Genomic DNA, 18,467 nt, shown 5'->3' with positions numbered 1-18,467 from the left:
CTGCACATGGGGGCCCCTGCCCTGTACCCCTTTGAGTTCCTGTGTCCCCCTCCATTCCCTGCCACCAAAATCCCGAGGCAGCCAGCCTGCATTTCAATTCCTTCTCCCCTCTGCTGGCTTCAATCTGTCTGGACACCAGCAAGGGCTACGCTGACTGTGGAGGAGAAGAGACCCTCTCCCTACTTTCTGTGTCAGCTCTATGGAGACCCTGGCTGGCACGAAGAGACACTATAGGGAACCCTGCTCAGTGCCTACAGTCTTTCTGGGTAAGCAAGCTTTCAGTGGTGCAGATATAAGCACACAAGGAATTTTCTGGGGCTGGAGCACCCACGGGAAAAAAATGGTGGGTGCTGAGCACCCACTGGCAGCCCCCTTACCAGAACCTCCCCCTCCCCCCAGTCCTTTCTGCCCACCGGTGGGGCCCACCGATCTGCGCCTCCCCCTCCCTCCCAGCGCCTACCACGGATCAGCTGTTTCGCTGTGTCAGGAGGCACTGGGGGAGAGGGAGGAGGAGAAAGGGTGCAGTGTGCTTGGGAGAGGGATGGAACTGGGCAGAGAAGGGGTGGGAAGGGGCAGGGAAGAGGCGGGGTGGGGTGGAGCGGGGGTGGGAAGAAGCAGGGCAGAGCTGGGGCCTTGGGGGAAAAGGGTGGAGTGGGGGCGGGGCCTGCAGGGAGCCAGGGGGAACCCCCCCCCGGCAGATTAGAAACTCGGTGCCTATAGAACTGTGATTTGCATTTTCAAGATTGTAAGTGAAATAGGTTAGACAAGAATCTCCAACCCCATCCAGGCACTGTCCAGTCCCTACTGGTAAAAGTCTGCCCTTGAGCAAAGCCAGGAATAAAACCCTATGGTTTAACCACAAGTCTTCCTTCTGCTATTAAAAGCATTGAATTTCCTCCCCTAGGGATCCTCAGAGCAACCTCCACATTGTCTCCTAATGATGAGCTGGAGAAGTCCCTCTGGAAGTATGTGATGAGAAACATTCTGGAGAAGGTACTGCAGTAACTTCACAGAATTTTATTTTTTGGCTTGACGGTCTGTGCTTTACACAGCTAGAATTTTTCTGAGGTTCTGCTGATGCTACAGAGGAAAATACAAGAAACCCTGCAGTGGGTAGTTGTGGATCAACTTGTTCACATGGAAAGTTTTTTCCTTCCCCCTCCCTTGGTTTATGACCTGAGGCATGAGGGTTTAGATCCCTTCCAAAACTATTGGATTTTATTTAAAAAAATCCTTACTATTATAACACTGAATGTTGTCATAATTTTTTGAAATCTGCCGAGTTCTTGACTGCAGGCAATGTGTTCCACAGGCTAATTGTAAGGTGTATGAAAAAGTTTTTCCTTTGTTCTGTTTAAAATTTTAAAGTTTATGGGGAGACCTGGGTTGTAGCAAAGTCACATTAACAGGCTCTGCTCAGCTATCTCCCCCTTTATCCCCTTGGTGCCTAGCCTCATTTCCCAGTCCTGTGCTGAAAGGATCATCGTCCTGAGACTGGAGAGTACTTCCCATTGATGGGGGCCCCCTCCTTCCTACGGCAATAGCTGATCAAACATCTTTGCCCTCGTGGAGTTAGCACCTGTATCTGAGAGCAGAGTCAGCTCAGCTGGAGGAGGGGTATATGAAGTAGTGAATGCTTCCCACTCACCAGGAGTACGGACTGTTGAGTACATCTGGCTCTTCTCTTTCAGATTGACGACAACCAACCTCTAGAATATTTATCTGAGCTTCGGCTGGTCACAATTGTCTTTGTGAACCTGCAGTTTGACAAAAGCGCCAATACCTTGCATCTGTGCAAGGCCATCCACGATGCCAATGTGAAGATCTAACACATCATCCACGTCTTCAGCGGCAAAAATCAACAAAGTCTTTAAGTTTGACAAAGTGGGTCAGAGCTTCAAGGCCATTCCAGTTGGGCAGCTGGAGCCGGCAAACATTCCCCTGAGACTCCGGGACTAGTAGGAGGCAGGAGGGACAGTGGCATTGTCATTAGGGATAGAGAAGGGAGGAGGAGGGCAGGGATCAGGAGGAATGATAAAAAGCTTGGTGCTGAAGAGACTGAGTCTGAGGCGGTGGTGGGGTCTCCCAGAGCATTTTGGGGGTACTGTATGACAGCACTACTCTAACAGGGTGGGTGGGAGAGCTGGAGCACAGTGGAACTATTTGCCACAGACATGGATACTGATTTGCTCTTTGGAAAAAACCCTCACCCCTCTGGTGTTTTCTTTCCCCTCCCTGGCAGGGCTGCACATTCCTGTGTGTGTTCGGGCTCCCTGGGGATAAGCAGGCTGACGAGAGCGCCCACGCCTGGGACAGCGCATTTAAAATCTTCAACTTCTGTTAAGTAAGCAGGAAGGTGCAGTTCTCCATGTTGCCTACAGGAGTGCTAATGGGCTTGTTTGTCATCGAAACTCCCTCGTCCCAACAGGAGGGCCCCCCTATGGGCAGAAGGCAGTGACATGACAGCTGGGAGAGAAAATTTGGGATTAGCCCAGTTTACCTGGGCTCCCCCTCACTCTACATGACCCAGACCTCCTAAGACAGCTATGTGCCGCTGGAGCAATAGAACCTCAGCTTCAGAGGTGATACTGGTAGGTGCAGTTGATGGAGCTTTTGTGGTGACTGGCCATGAATCTGGAACCTGCTCAGGATGACCGTGAACCTCAGCATCATTCAGAGCAAAATGCAAAGCCAACCACCTTCACTGACCTATCCCACAACAGCCCAAGAAACTCCAATCGACAAGTCCAGTCCCTGCAGAAAAGAGAGAGTAAAAAACTAACGACACCAGCTGTGCAGGATTCTCAGCTCCATTTGCGTGAGAATGGCAAATTCTTTGATCTCTAAAGGCATTTTTCCCCCTTGAGAGCATTGGTAACAGGACAAAGAGCATGAGCCAAACCCCTATTGACAGTCACCCCCCACCCCACTGGCCTCTGAAGGACCCATCAAGTCCTTCTTGGCTGCAGTCGGTGGAGGAGCTCCCTGCTGAAGGGGACCCCGAGGCCTGTCAGCCAGCAGGACTCCAGCAGTGCTTGGAGAGAGCCCTTCACCCTCTGCTATCTTCCAGCATGCTCTGGTCCGGTTGCTGAATTTTTGAGGCCTGTGGCTTGGCACGCAGGCACTGCTGACTTCACCGAGGCTTCAAATAAAACTCCTGCATGTTTGTGGGACCAGAGCCTTTGTCCCCTTTTGTGTCTATAAATGTCAAAACCAATCCAAACTCCACTCCCTTTTTACACCACTGGCACTAACCTTGTTAAGTTTTTGTGTAACCTGACTCCCTTTTTCTGCTGGGACGTTCCTCCAGCTCCTGACTCTCCAGCAAGGAGAATTCAGACTGGCACACTCAGAGGGCAGCATTTATATTCAGCTGGGAATAGTGCGTGATAGCCAGTAAGGGGTGTGTGTGTCTTGTGCTTTGCCCAGTAGCCACTCCTTTTAAGGGGCATGCAAACCATGAAGAGCCAGGGAAATTCAACCAGTCACACGTGAGAGAATTAAATTCCAGGTGTGAGTACCCTGTGAGATCAGTGTCCAGGGACAATTACAGTTAAGCAGTTTTTTGCTGTGTGCACCCATTATAAATATGGGAGACATACACATACCATAGCAGTGGGTGTGGTATAACAGCCTGGACAGCTGGATGATGCAAGGTGGGAGGAACTCTACACCCATCTCACCACTCCCCCACTCATGGAAGCATTTTAAGCATGCAGGATTTCTACTGTGGGCAGATGAATGTGTTCAGAAAATGTGAATACTTCCCTGAACTTTCAGCCAGGGCTTCACCTCCAGTTCCACATCAGGAAATGAGGGTTCAGTTGTGGCTTTGCATTACAGGGAGGACAGGGACTCACCACCCATGGGGAGGTCAAAGAGACATTGTGCCTGTGGAGTTGCCTAAGGAATGCGGCCTCTGTGGCACACTTGCAAAGGATGGACATGGGCTCCCTTTGGCCTGGAGTCAGCTCTGCTAGCTGGGGTGGAGAGGTGGTGGGGCTGTGGCCCATCTCTCTGGGGAGGCTAGTTCCAACAGCAATGCCAGCTCATGGCATTCTGCACTCTGGGAAGCACAAGAACTGTCATTACATGGGGGTGTGCGTGAGGGAAGCTCCTTGCCCTCTTCTCCATCCCTTTTGCACACACACAGAGCTGCATACAAGCTGTTGGGAGACCTAGCTGGCTGATGTGGGGATAGTCAATACAAATTAGCACTACAGGAGTGGGGGTGGGGAGAGGGTGCATGAGCAGATGTGGCAAGAGGGACTGGACATTTGGGATTGTTGACTCCATGTTGCTCTCATTGCTTGCTAGGCTAGTTTCCATCGGGGTTACCAGCGGGCCAGTGTTCTGCGGAGTAGTTGGCCATCATGTAAGGCACGAATACACAGGTACAGTCTGTTTCTCTGGTCCTGTGCATGTTTGGTATCCCCTGGGTACCCACAGAGTGTGTGTGTAGGCTGCGTATTTTTGCTGGTGGAGGGGTATGTATGCATGGATACATATGGAGCTGTTCATAGGAGGATAAGCGGGAGCTCAGTTAACTTTTCAGTGCCCATTTTCTTGCTCTCTCCACCACACAGTCATTGGCCAGAAGGTGAATCTTGCTGCCCCGATGATGATGTATTATCCGGGGTTAGTGTCCTGTGATGCAGTGACCTATGCCAACTCCAGGCTGCCTCATTACTTCTTTGAAGAGCTCCCCCGGACTGAGATGAAAGGAGTTGTGAATCCCGGCGTGGTCTATCATTATCTTGGCATCAGTGAGAAACCGTAAGTGTCCCCTGTGATGTCATGCTCGGAACACTCAGAACTGTGAGCCACTGTTACCACTCTGCCTTAGCAAGAGCAAGAGCTTTGGTGCTGCTAAGCTGTGTGGCAGGTCCCTGACACACCAGTCTGTCTGCCTTGCCAGCAAACTTCTCAAGACTCTGCCAGTCTAAACGTTGGCTTGCCGGTAACAATCAGTGAGTCCCAGCTGCCAAGTTCCCCAGAAACGTCTCCCTGCAGCATCCAGTCTCTCTCACTTTACGCTCACTGCCTCCAAAGAGACAGAGCCACACACCAGCCTGTTAGGTTAGCTGAAACCTCACACTTCACTTTAATACACAGCACTGAGATGGTTTTGTAATAAAATAAGACAAAGGTTATTCACAAAGCCCTTGGGTTTAAGTGATGCTAAGCAAGGGGAAAAGAGACAGGCAAGGCCACTGTAATAGGTCCTAGCCGGGGCTCGACCCTTCCGGGCAGGAGGGGAGCCACACCAACTCACTACTGTGGGAACAAGCAGTCAGTTAGTCCCAAAGCTCTGGCTCTTTGATGCAGGGCCGGAGCAAACACAGTTCAGCTCAGGCCCTTGTTGGCAGGGGCTGAGCGGCTAAACAGTTCAGGAGCCCAGGCCCTGGATCAGGGCGGGGCAAACACAGTTAAGCTCAGGCCCTTGTTTGCAGGGGGCTGAGCGAACAAGCAGTTCAGAAGTCCAGGCCCTGGATCAGGGCGGGGCAAACACAGTTTAGCTCAGGCCCTTGTTGGCAGGGGCTGAGTGGCTAAACAGTTCAGGAGCCCAGGCCCTGGATCAGGGCAGGGCAAACACAGCTAAGCTCAGGCCCTTGTTGGCAGGGGCTGAGCGGCTAAACAGTTCAGGAGCCCAGGCCCTGGATCAGGGCGGGGCAAACACAGCTAAGCTCAGGCCCTTGTTTGCAGGGGGCTGAGCGAACAAGCAGTTCAGGTATGGCACGCCAAGGCTTTCTGTAGCCGAGCGTTGGGTGAGGGGGAAGCCTGCCACCTGTGAGCAGGGTGGCAGGGGGGAACGCAGGCCCACCCACTCCACTGCGTTCCAGCCCGGGGCCCTAGCAGCGGTTACTGCCGCTGCTGGTCAGTGGGGTATCCAGACCGCAACATACTGACATTGGCTCACACTCGGTTGCAGCCGGACCGGGGTCGGCTACCCCCGGGCTACTTCCACGATCCCCCTCAAAGCCTACCTCGTTCATCGCGCCGGGCTCGGGCCAGTCCATCTGCATGGGCTCCTCTCTGCCAGGGCTCGGTGGCAGGTCCGGTAGCTCTGCCGGGAAGTCAGGCCAACGGTCCTCAGGCAGCTCCTCTGGGTAGCAGCAGGGGCAGAGGGGTTCGGGTACAGTCTCACCCTCAGGGTTGGTGGGGTGGGGTTCCCAGGGATTCTCCCAGTGACGGGAGTGGACGGGCTCCGGCGGCTCCTCCTCGTAGCGTGCCCGGGGTAGCTCGGGCCAGCTAGGGTCCAGGCCTCGGTCTTCGGCGGTCTCCTGGCCGGGAGCTCCCGGCCACACATCTGCTCCCTGAGGTGGCTGGCCGCCAACTGAGCTCTGGCGGCCGGCCTTTATACTTCCTGTCCCGCCCCTTGACTTCCGGGGGGGCGGGGACAGGTGGTGGTGGTCCCACCCACTCTGGTGCCTGCACATGGGCTCCCTCTTCTGGGCAGGAGGGGAGCCACACCGACTCACTACAGCCACAAACAAAACAAAACAAAACACACTTTCTAATGATGAAAATTGAATCTTAGCAAGTTGCAATCTTTGCCTAAGCAGTTTCTCACTTACATCATGTTTCCAGCAGCTCTTGCCTTTCAGGCCAAGAGAATCCAGCTTTCATAGGCTCAAAAGGTGCTGTACTCTACTCTCCCTGCAGTGATAGAGAACTAAAAGGTCTTTTTGTTCCCCTTATATTACTCAAAGTCCAGAGTCTTCTCCCCCGTTTGTTTAGCTTGATGTCTTTGTTTTCCTTATATGTAAATATACTTCCATTGTCCTCTGCTGGTAGCCCAGCTGGTCAGACAGGTAAATACACATGCCTTTGCCTAGGGCAGGCTGGATTTTATGCTCTACTTCTCAAACACTTTTCATGAATATATTTCCAGCACACATCTATAACTCTTTGTACTCAACCTGTACATAGATCACACAATGATTTTTGGGACCAGCATGGCACCAGTTTACATACGATATCTTTCATGACACCTTTGAGATATATATCATGACAACAGTGTGTTGGGACAATGAGTGTGTCAGACCTGATGTGAGTTACAGTAGGGGGGCCCTCTGCTAGTTGGCACTGAGGGGCTCCAAGAGTCACACCCCCATTTTACAATGGTGGAGGGGGAGGGGTGATGAAAGGGCAAATTTCCTTTGATCAGCACAAAGGGGGTGTGTGCTGTCCTGTCTGTTCAAAGCCACAATGTGCATCAACCTTGCCTGAATCCAGAGCATCATCTCACAGCTGGCCTAGGGAATTTAATCTCCAAAGTCCTGTACTTCCCCACACAAGATCAACTCAAGCCAACTTAGTCAAGGAGACAAACAGCTGCTTGGACAGCAAATAGCTCAGTGTAAAAATACCTTCAACTGGCATATCTTTAATCAATCCTCATGTTTGAGAGAATGGGTAACTATAGTGTCTCATTTGCATCTCTCTCCCACTTCCACATCAGCTCCAGCTGCTAGGAGACTGGGAACTGCACCATGGAAATGTAGAAGCATTCAATGTTTCTCCATACACCTAGACAGCCCTCTAGACTCAGTCCAAATGACTTTCAGTTCAGATTAAGGGGCACAACAAACTAAGAAAGAACAAAAGTAAAGTCTCCATGAGGGAGCAGTTTGGGTCCCTTCTTTGGAACATGCTGCATCAGCTGTGCTGTCAGAAATTTAAAGGTGCAGTACAACCCCCCGCCCACATTCATAGCAATTGTGGTGTAGCTAGCTAGTATTGAGTTCAGAGACCAAGGTTGCATGTGTTCTGTTTTTTCATATATCCTGATACCTCCTTTCATCAACAACTATTTATATAATATCTGCCTTGCTCTCATTGTCCAAATCCAAGGCTCCATTCCTACAAATTCTTCTATGTGGAGGGAGCCCCATTAAAGTCAATGGGAGTCTGTATGTGGGGAGCAATTTGCAGGAGTTGGGCCATTGTTAATGTATAGCTTGCTAAAGAAAGATTTTAAAAAGTAGCGCAGGAGCTCAGAGTAATCGTCGATTTCATTCACCTTCTTACTTATTAATGGCTTTACTTTCTTTTTCCCATGACATGTTTATAGAAACTCTTATTCCCCTTACAGCCTTTGCCTAGTATTAACTCATTCTGCTTTTTTTGCTTTCCTTATCTTTTCCTCTGCAAGCTTTATTGAATCTGTCTATTCCTACTTGTCTCTCATCTCTCACCCATTTACAATACAGAATTGTTTGTTACCTTCAGATCCTTGAGCAGCTTCAGGAAGCCAGGCTAATAGGCATTGCATTGCATTGCATTGTTCTTTACTAGAGAAATCATAGACTGCTGTGCCTCATTTCCTTCTTAGCTCTCCAATTCTCACCGATGGATATTAATACACCCTCCCATTACACCAGGCGCATTAGACTCCTTAATTATTGATGTTCCTTTAGCGCTCTTCTGAAGGGAAACCCCATGACACTACTTCACTCCATCTCAACTTGAGCTTTTGGGTGCAGGAGGCTAAGAATAATGAAACCTTCCTTGGAAGCAGTGCTTGGATTCAGAGAGAGTCAGCAGCCCAGCTGCGTCCCCACTCAGGGGCGGCTCTAGGCACCAGCAAAGCAAGCACGTGCTTGGGGCAGCCCATTTGCAGGGGCGGCAGGGATACAGCATGGGAGCTGAGAACCAACAGGGGGCCCTGGGAGCTGTAGTTCCTTGGTTAGCTCCCTGCCTACAGAGCCAGCCCTGGAGCAGGGAAAGAACTACATTTCCCAGCATTCCCTTGGCCACTACCAACAGGAAAGAGGGGGGGGGGGAGTGAGGTAGCTGAGACCTCATGCTGCAGCCTGCCCTGAATGGAGAGCTGCACTGTGAGTAGGGATACCATATTTTAACATTAAAAAATAGGACACTCCACAGGGAGGGAGGGTAGCCCCACCCTGCCACCATCCACTCCCTCTGACTGCCCCCCACAGAAACCCCAACCCATCCAACCCCCCCTGCTACCTGTCCCCTGATCACCCCTGCCCCTAACTGCCCCCCAGGACCCCACCCCCTATTTAAATACCACTGCTCCCTGTCCCCGATCACCCCCTCCCGGGACCCCTGCCCCTAACTGCCCCCCAGGACCCCGCCCCCTATCTAAGCGCCACTGCTCCTTGTCCCCTGATTGCCCCCTCCTGGGACCCCTGCCCCTAACTGCCCCTTGGGACCCCATCTAAGCCTCCCTTCTCCTTGTCCCCAACTGCCCCCTCCTGAGACACCCCCCCAACTTCCACCCTAGGACCCCACCTCCTACCTATCCCCTGACAAACCCCCGGGACGCCCATGCCTATCCAACCGCTGCCTGTCCCCTGACTGCCCCCCCCCAACTCCCTGACCCATATAACCCCCCTTCTCCCTGCCCCTGACTGCCCCCCCGAACCAACGCCCCATCCAACCCCCCAGCCCCCTGACTGTGCCACTCAGACCAGCGTGTCTGGCTCCGCGCAGCGCCAGACACACTGCTGCATACATGCTGCCGTGCTCCCCCGCAGAGCCACAGCCCCCTTCCCCTTCCCCCCCCAAGCACCTGCCTTCCAGATTTGAACACCTCAAAATTCAGGAGTGCTCAAGCTCAGTTTGGGCAGCTGTTACTTCATTTCTCCCAAATCAAATATACGGATCCACTGTAACTTGCTGTAGAAAAAAGGATAAAATTGAGCAAGAAATGCTTCCCAGTGGTTATTAGGACTGGAATTGCTATTTTCAACAGCCATTGCCTTTTTGTTTGTTTGTTTGTGTAAAAGGAAGATAGTGATATTGCATTGGCAAATTACCCATAGAAAGAAAGAGTGGAAGAAAAGAATAATAAAGGCACCTCAACTTTTCCTCATTAGTGTAGGACAGTCTTATAATATGCATCCAGATATCCTCCAATCACACAAGCTGAAAATTGTTCCACTTTACTGCAGTTCTGTAACCAAATGGGAACCAATCCTGTCTGTGTTCTGTGCACATCTAAAATTCCTGCTGAATGACCTGCCGTGGGAGCGAGTTACCAGTGACCCAGGGCTGCGGCGGAAGGAGGGTGCAGGTGGGGAGGGGAGAGAGCCCAGGGCTGGGGCGGCAGGAGGTGTGTGTTGGTTGCAATGGTGGGAAGGAATGAGGGAGTCCAGAGCTGGGGCGGCAGGGGGTGGGGATGGGGGTGGAGGGGGAGAGCCTAAGGCTGGGGCAGCAGGGGGGTGCGGCGAGGAGCCCAGGGCTGGGACGGGGGAGCAGCCAAAATTTTTTTTGCTTGGGGCGGCAAAAAACCTAGAGCCGGCCCTGCCCCCACTCAGTCTGACCAGGAGTATTTTCGCTCTTTAACTGCAGCTTTCCTTTCTCCTCCTCCTTGCAGAATGATTGGCCAAGCGTATCTCACCAAGGAAAGGTCTGAGTATTACCACTTACTGGGTAGGTGGACAGAGCTCTTCGGAACTCCAGTTGGTTTGTCATTAGGAACCTGTGGAGCAGTTGTTGCTGCTGGGAAGAGGATGCCCAAGGAAGAGATGGATGTGGGGGGGAAATGTCTGAGGGGGACCCACTACTTGAGGATATTAAGTGACTGACCATTGGGATCATTCAGAAATGTAAAGCTCTGAGATGTGCTCGGGATGCTCTTAAAGATACAGGGCCTTTACACTGACATTGTGGTGCCTGATCCTGCAGGTCTTATATGGTGCTATGGACCACAGGATCTATCCATGGTCAGACAAGAGTATGGAATACATGTTTGTAGTGTTGTTGTAGCCGTATTGCTCCCAGGATAGGACAGAGACAAGGTGGGTGAGAGAATAGCTTTTATTGGACTAGTTCCTGTTGGTGGAAGAAACAAAGTTTCCAGCAGAGGTGTTAACTGCCCACTTCATTTTAAGTGGTCTCAGGCAACATGTGTGATCTCCTTATGCTTAACCATCTGTGTGTAGCTGTGACACTCTAGTTACCTTCCCCAGACCTGAAGAGTAGCTCTGTGAGACTTGAAAGCTTGTCTCTTCCACTAGCCAAAGTTGATCCAATAAAGATATTCCTCATACTCACCACCTTGTCTCGAAGGAATACATGCACATTCTTACCCCTCATATTCACTCCCTTTGTGTCTTTGATTAGCATCTTTTCACTTTACTGACAAATGGGGTTGAAACAAAATGCTAGATTCCAGCACCCCAATACCTCCAATGGGGGGAGGGATAGCTCAGTGGTTTGAGCATTGGCTTGCTAAACCCAGGGTTGTGAGCTCAATCCTTGAGGGGGCCATTTAGGGATCTGGGGAATGAACAAGTGGTTGTGTGACGATAGGAATAATGTGGTCACACTTCTTTGTGTGTGTGGTGGGGAGGGTAGCAGCGGTGTGCTGGAATCTGGACAGTCAGGTTTGGGAATAAGCTAGAGAGGGGAGCTGCAATTATCAAAATGAGTGGGGAGAAAGGGATAGATAAGGATTGCAGCAGAGGTGGAAATGAGCCAGTGACTTATGCATGCATTTCCGATATGGGTGGAGAAATGCTGCCACTGCTAAGCAAAGAGGGAAAGGGACGTGCATTGGTCTTTACTTTCTTAAAGTCACTCCATGTTTCTTAGGTCGGGAAAAAGAGCTTGAAATCTATGACACTTTATTGAAAGGATTTGTGGGGTCTACAGAAGGCCGCGTCATAATGTATGAAGCCTTATGGGCTATGGAAAGAGCCAGTTACTTGCTGAAATTGCCTACTTAGGCCAGGAGGCTGGCCACAAGTAAGTGTCTTTAACTTCACTTTGATACACCTGACCCCCTGTGCCCCACACACCTCTGCCCTTGCATCGTGATCCTGAGCTGCAAAATTCCTACAGAGATTGCAATAATGCCAAATAGTATGGAGGCATTGTGAGGCTGGCACAGATTGAGATGGCCAAATGCCTGTCTAATTGGCTGAAAGCTGACCTCTAATGGCTTAAATGAGCCCTGCATGGGAGACAGGAGCTTTTAGTAACTTCCTCCTTTAGTACAACTATTATTTCACGTACAGAAATAGCCAGCACAGTCACAGGGGCGATGAAACAACCAGTGGTCCAATCATACCTGTCAATGCCAGCCTGCTGTTCTGATTCTTCATTTAATAAATGAGGCAATCTGAAAGATTCACTTATGGTTGGATGGGTCCTTTCGTGATTCAAAGGATTAACCTCACCTGCTCTTTGATTAACTGTGGCTACTTGTTCAGTTGATTTGTTGAGCTATCCACCTCCCATGAATCAGGAGGAATAGCCGTCCATCTGTTTTCTGGCAACATATGGGAAGTGTGATTTCTGGGAACCTCAAAACTAGCAGGGCATGAAAACGCATCAAAAAGAGATGGCTCTCCCATCCATCCTATGAGAGATTCCTTGGTTGTGGCTGTCATGACCCAGACCAAGTCAGATTCATGTTTCAGTGCTATTCGACTGAGATGCTAAAGAGGAAACATGTCTAGCAAGACAGTGTATATGGGAGAGCTGCTAAAAAATAAATTGGGGGCATTTTGCAAATTTGTTTTATTAAGTCTCCCCTCATTTCCCCCCCTTCAATATTAACAAAAAAAGTCCTTTTTACCTTTCAAATTTCAACATTAAAAATGTTGAAATTTCAAAATTCAAAAGGTTTTGTTCAGCTTTTCGTGGGCTAATGCAACTTTTGAACTGTGGATGAAAGCTCATAAGTGTGCTGGGTTTTTTTCCCCAAGAGAAATGGACAAACTTTAAAAATGTCATTAGTGAAGAGCTGGGAGATGGTCCATCACTAAGAAAAGGCATTTTTGGATGCATGCGATATGGCAATGAGAGCAGCTCTAATGGGATGGATGCTCACGGGTATGTCTGGTTGCATGTCTTTCANTCTCCAGTTCTCACCGATGGATATTAATACACCCTCCCATTACACCAGGCGCATTAGACTCCTTAATTATTGATGTTCCTTTAGTGCTCTTCTGAAGGGAAACCCCATGACACTACTTCACTCCATCTCAACTTGAGCTTCTGGGTGCAGGAGGCTAAGAATAATGAAACCCTTCTTGGAAGCAGTGCTTGGATTCAGAGAGAGTGGTCAGCCCAGCTGCACCCCCACTCAGTCTGACCAGGAGTATTTTCGCTCTTTAACTGCAGCTTTCCTTTCTCTTCCTCCTTGCAGAATGATTGGCCAAGCGTATCTCACCAAGGAGAGGTCTGAGTATTACCACTTACTGGGTAGGTGGACAGAGCTCTTCGGAACTCCAGTTGATTTGTCATTAGGAACCTGTGGAGCAGTTGTTGCTGCTGGGAAAAGGATGCCCAAGGAAGAGATGGATGTGGGGGGAAATGTCTGAGGGGGACCCACTACTTGAGGATATTAAGTGACTGACCATTGGGATCATTCAGAAATGTAAAGCTCTGAGATGTGCTCGGGATGCTCTTAAAGATACAGGGCCTTTACACTGACATTGTGGTGCCTGATCCTGCAGGTTTTATATGGTGCTATGGACCGCAGGATCTATCCATGGTCAGACAAGAGTATGGAATACATGTTTGCAGTGTTGTTGTAGCCGTGTTGCTCCGAGGATAGGAGAGAGACAAGGTGGGTGAGAGAATAGCTTTTATTGGACTAGTTCCTGTGGTGGAAGAAACAAACTTTCCAGCAGAGGTGTTAACCGCCCACTTCATTTTAAGTGGTCTCAGGCAACATGTGTGATCTCCTTATGCTTAACCATCTGTGTGTAGCTGTGACACTCTGGTTACCTTCCCCAGACCCGAAGAGTAGCTCTGTGAGACTTGAAAGCTTGTCTCTTCCACTAGCCAAAGTTGATCCAATAAAGATATTCCTCATACTCACCACCTTGTCTCGAAGGAATACATGCACATTCTTACCCCTCACATTCACTCCCTTTGTGTCTTTGATTAGCATCTTTTCACTTTACTGACAAATGGGGTTGAAACAAAATGCTAGAGTCCTGCACCCCAATACCTCCAATGGGGGGAGGGATAGCTCAGTGGTTTGAGCATTGGCTTGCTAAACCCAGGGTTGTGAGCTCAATCCTTGAGGGGGCCATTTAGGGATCTGGGGAAAAAACAACCAAAAAAAACAAAAAACAACCTACCTGTCGACTTGATGACCTTCAAGGTCCCTTCCCTTTCTATGAGATAAATACCAGGTGAGCTCCACCTCATCTCTAAATTTTAATCCTGTTGCCCTGTAGGAGCTGATGAATCTCCTGGTTGGCAGGCTGGTAAGGAGAGAGGTAAATTATACTTCCCTGTGCCAGCTCTAGTGAATGTAGCAAAGGGTCTGTAAAGGAGACTGGATACAAATCTGAAGAATGACACCGGGTATTGGAATGAACAAGTGGTTGTGTGACGATAGGAATAATGTGGTCACACTTCTTTGTGTGTGTGGTGGGGAGGGTAGCAGCGGTGTGCTGGAATCTGGACAGTCGGGTTTGGGAATATGCTAGAGAGGGAAGGTGCAATTATCAAAATGAGTGGGGAGAAAGGGATAGATAAGGATTGCAGCAGAGGTGGAAATGAACCAGTGACTTATGTATGCATTTCCGATATGGGTGGAGACATACTGCCACTGCTAAGCAAAGAGGGAAAGGGATGTGCATTGGTCTTTGCTTTCTTAAAGTCACTCCTTGTTTCTTAGGTCAGGAAAAAAAGCTTGAAATCTATGACACTTTATTGAAAGGATTTGTGGCGTCTACAGAAGGCCGCGTCATAATGTATGAAGGCCTTATGGGCTATGGAAAGAGCCAGTTACTTGCTGAAATTGCCTACTTAGGCCAGGAGGCTGGCTACAAGTAAGTGCCTTTAACTTCACTTTGATACACCTGACCCCCTGTGCCCCACACCCTTGCATCGTGATCCTGAGCTGCAACATTCCTACAGAGATTGCAATAATGCCAAATGGTATGGAGGCTTTGTGAGGCTGGCACAGATTGAGATGGCCAAATGCCTGTCTAATTGGCTGAAAGCTGACCTCTAATGGCTTAAATGAGCCCTGCATGGGGGAGAGGAGCTTTTAGTAACTTCCTCCTTTGGTACAACTATTATTTCACGTACAGAAATAGCCAGCACAGTCACAGGGGCGATGAAACAACCAGTGGTCCAATCGTACCTATCAATGCCAGCCTGCTGCTCTGATTCTTCATTTAATACATGAGGCAATCTGAAAGATTCACTTATGGTTGGATGGGTCCTTTCGTGATTCAAAGGATTAACCTCACCCGCTCTTTGATTAACTGTGGCTTCTTGTCCAGTTGATTTGTTGAGCTATCCACCTCCCATGAATCAGGAGGAATAGCTGTCCATCTGTTTTCTGGCAACATATGGGAAGTGTGATTTCTGGGAACCTCAAAACTAGCAGGGCATGAAAACGCATCAAAAAGAAATGGCTCTCCCATCCATCCTATGAGAGATTCCTTGGTTGTGGCTGTCATGACCCAGATCAAGTCAGATTCATGTTTCAGTGCTATTCGACTGAGATGCTAAAGAGGAAACATGTCTAGCAAGACAGTGTATATGGGAGAGCTGCTAAAAAATAAATTGGGGGCATTTTGCAAATTTGTTTTATTAAGTCTCCCTTCATTTTTTCCCCCTTTAATTTGAAAATTCAAAATTTGAAATATTTTGATCAGCTCAATACTTGGTTGAAAGCTGGGGAAAGATTTCCATGAAAATTGTCAATATTAACAAAAAAAGTCCTTTTTACCTTTCAAATTTCAACATTTAAAATGTTGAAATTTCAAAATTCAAAAGGTTTTGTTCAGCTTTTCGTGGGCTAATGCAACTTTTGAACTGTGGATGAAAGCTCATAAGTGTGCTGGGTTTTTTTCCCCAAGAGAAATGGACAAACTTTAAAAATATCATTAGTGAAGGGCTGGGAGATGGTCCATCACTAAGAAAAGGCATTTTTGGATGCATGCGATATGGCAATGAGAGCAGCTCTAATGGGATGGATGCTCACGTGTATGTCTGGTTGCATGTCTTTCAATGCAGGATGACTTTAGAGTCCAGGGGAATGCATGGAACTGAACTGAAAGCAGCCAGGTGCTTTTGACAAGGGTGTGTTCTCCAGAAGACAATAAACAGACTGATCAGTCTGGACTCTGACAGTAACCCAAAGGGGTGTGGTTAGAAAAGCTGGTTGGAGATCAGTTCAAGGCTGTTAATCTTTTGTGTCCCACAAACAAAAGCGAAAAATGGAGAGGTTGAGCTCTGGGGTTAGGTTGCTTTGTACCAGCCATGGAGGAAACAGAGACCAGGAGACATTACTCAAATCCTTTGCTGATCCTCAGCCATTTATCCATAAAGAAAATCAGGTGCTGAAATGTCTTGTAGTTGACTTTGAGGTCGATCAGAAAGTGCTGAAAAACCCTGGTTCCATTATTTCTCCTTCATTTGGAAGCTTTTTCTATGTGTCTAGATGTCCATGTGGTAAGTGGTAGGTTTGTGTTTCTGTAATTCTTTCTCAGAATGTCCTGGCTCTTCCTGACTCCCCATTAGAACTTCCTTATAATTTCTCTTCATTTTAACCATGCAGGGTTGTTGCTATGGAGCTGACAAAGGTAAATGTGCAGCAGAATTTTTTTGTCATCCGGACACTCCTGGCCATGTTTCTGGGGATTGAGGCCTGTAAATCTTACGCTGAAAGACAGTAACATCCTCCAAGGCAAACTCCGAGGTGTGGTAGAAGAGTCCTACTATTGCTTCCTGAATAACATCTTTCTTGCTAAGGTAATGGAGAAAGCCCTCACTCTCTGGGGCAAAAGCCTGTCTGTGGAATTGGGTTCTGTTATTTACCTTGCTTCACACCAATTCGGCATCTCAGCATTTTTTATTCTTACCCTGAAATTGCACACTGGCTCAAAGGTGTGAATGCTCATGAAATTCAACACAGTCATTATAATTGGGATATACAGGGTGCTGGGTATGGTTGCAGAAATGTTTGCTCCTAGATCTGCATGGAAGAATTAGTGGCATGATGCTGTCGATCTGATGCCATACACTTCACTTGTCCCACTTCCTCACTCTTATTCTGGGATTGGCCTTCTTGCGGTCATGAGGCTGACCTGTTTGGTGAGCCTGAATCCTAGTCTGTGCACACACCCTGGACTTTGTTCCTATACATTCTAAAGGATATTCACAGAATGTCGGCCATCTGCAGCTACACAGAAGGAAGGGAAGCAATTCCTCACAGACTTGTGAGGTTGCAAGAAATAGCCCTTACTCATCCCAGGAAAGACTTCGAAGGCAGCGCTTGGGGAGTTGGGGGTTCAGATGGGGGCTTAGGGCACTTAGAGAGCAGTTAAGAGAATGGGTGGATACTAATCAGTGATGGTAAGAGGACCCCCTCCAATGAGAAGTTGCATTTGACTTTTCAAGGGGAACAGGAGTGGAGAAAAGTTGAATGTGGAGGGAAAGATTTGCCCTGGTAGCTGCATTGGTTGCCATAAAAGTAAACGGGGGAGTTCATTTCTTGTTCTCCACACTTCAAAGATTTGCTTTTGCTGCCTGTCACTGCACAGCATGAACATCAAATTTCGAAAGAGGCCTAAGGGGAAAAAGGTGTCATGGAGGGTGAGGCTTCAAAAATGGAAGCTGGGTGAAATGTGCAGGCTCGGCAGCCCTGGAGAACGAAACCCCGCGCTGAGCATGGGGCGCAATGGCCGAGGAGCCGGCCCCTTCGCTCCTCCGGCCGCGCCCACCCCCCCAATGGCTCCTCCGGCCATGCTGCCCCCCCTTGCCTGCAGGAGCCCAGCGCCGGCCCGGCAGGCGCCACTTTTGACAAATGTGCTGAGGGGAAGCGGCTGCTTCCCCTGCACCCCCCTAGCTACGCTACTGTGCAGATCCCCATATCCTATCTAACCAACACAAAGGAGCTGCAGCTGCTCTTCCACCCCATAGGTTGGAGTAGCAGTCACAGGGGTGGGGGTATGACACCTCTGGCCCTGGCCTGAAGGCAAGATATACGTAACTGAAGCAACACCTTATTCAGGCGATTTTTTGCCCTTTTTTAGGTAGTGGAGAAAAACATTCTTATTTTTGTCATTTTGCCACTTCATTGATCCTGCATCATGGGAATTTCTGGACAACTTGCTCTCCAGCATCCCAGTTTATGGTCATGTCTCTATGTCCTCCCAGCCACCAAGCACGGCCGCCTTGTGTCTCTGCTGCAAACATCATTAACAGCACAAAGACCACCTACGTTCAGCTGCGGGAGCTAAAACCCTCTGTGATCCTGCAAAAAGCCTGCCAGGACCTTGGGGTGGTCAGCATCTCCCGGGAGCTAGAAATGTAAGTGATAGGCACCTGATCTGTGCTCTTAGCTGCAAAACAACCTTTCTCCGCAAAACAGAGGGGAGCAGGTCCATAAAGGAGGAACCAAATGGCTCATGGTCAAGTGACTGACTCTGTAGGGTCCATGAAAGCAGGGTCAAAACAGCCCAATAGCCTAGCACCCAGTAAAACATGGTTGGTCCTAACTGTATGCT

At 49.2% G+C, this 18,467-nt stretch overlaps 1 protein-coding gene across 1 annotated transcript in view; it reads left to right on the top strand.

Moving 5' to 3' along the window:
• The first annotated feature begins 199 nt into the window (after positions 1-199).
• LOC117881580 (adenylate cyclase type 10-like) overlaps positions 200-18,467 on the top strand; it is a 67,140-nt gene continuing 48,872 nt past the window's right edge. Inside the window, 15 exon segments of the mRNA XM_034778991.1 lie at positions 200-266; positions 905-993; positions 1,692-1,853; positions 1,855-1,884; positions 2,243-2,361; positions 4,318-4,394; positions 4,587-4,776; positions 10,352-10,508; positions 10,663-10,724; positions 13,133-13,188; positions 14,621-14,774; positions 16,517-16,631; positions 16,633-16,710; positions 17,998-18,086; positions 18,088-18,270. Coding sequence (XP_034634882.1) covers positions 200-266; positions 905-993; positions 1,692-1,853; positions 1,855-1,884; positions 2,243-2,361; positions 4,318-4,394; positions 4,587-4,776; positions 10,352-10,508; positions 10,663-10,724; positions 13,133-13,188; positions 14,621-14,774; positions 16,517-16,631; positions 16,633-16,710; positions 17,998-18,086; positions 18,088-18,270 — 1,628 coding nt within the window.

This window comes from Trachemys scripta, chromosome 8 (genome assembly GCF_013100865.1).
Source record: "Trachemys scripta elegans isolate TJP31775 chromosome 8, CAS_Tse_1.0, whole genome shotgun sequence".
Lineage (NCBI taxonomy): Eukaryota > Metazoa > Chordata > Testudines > Emydidae > Trachemys > Trachemys scripta.
The sequence above is the reverse complement of the archived record's forward strand: the minus strand, read 5'-3'. Positions and strand labels throughout refer to the sequence as shown.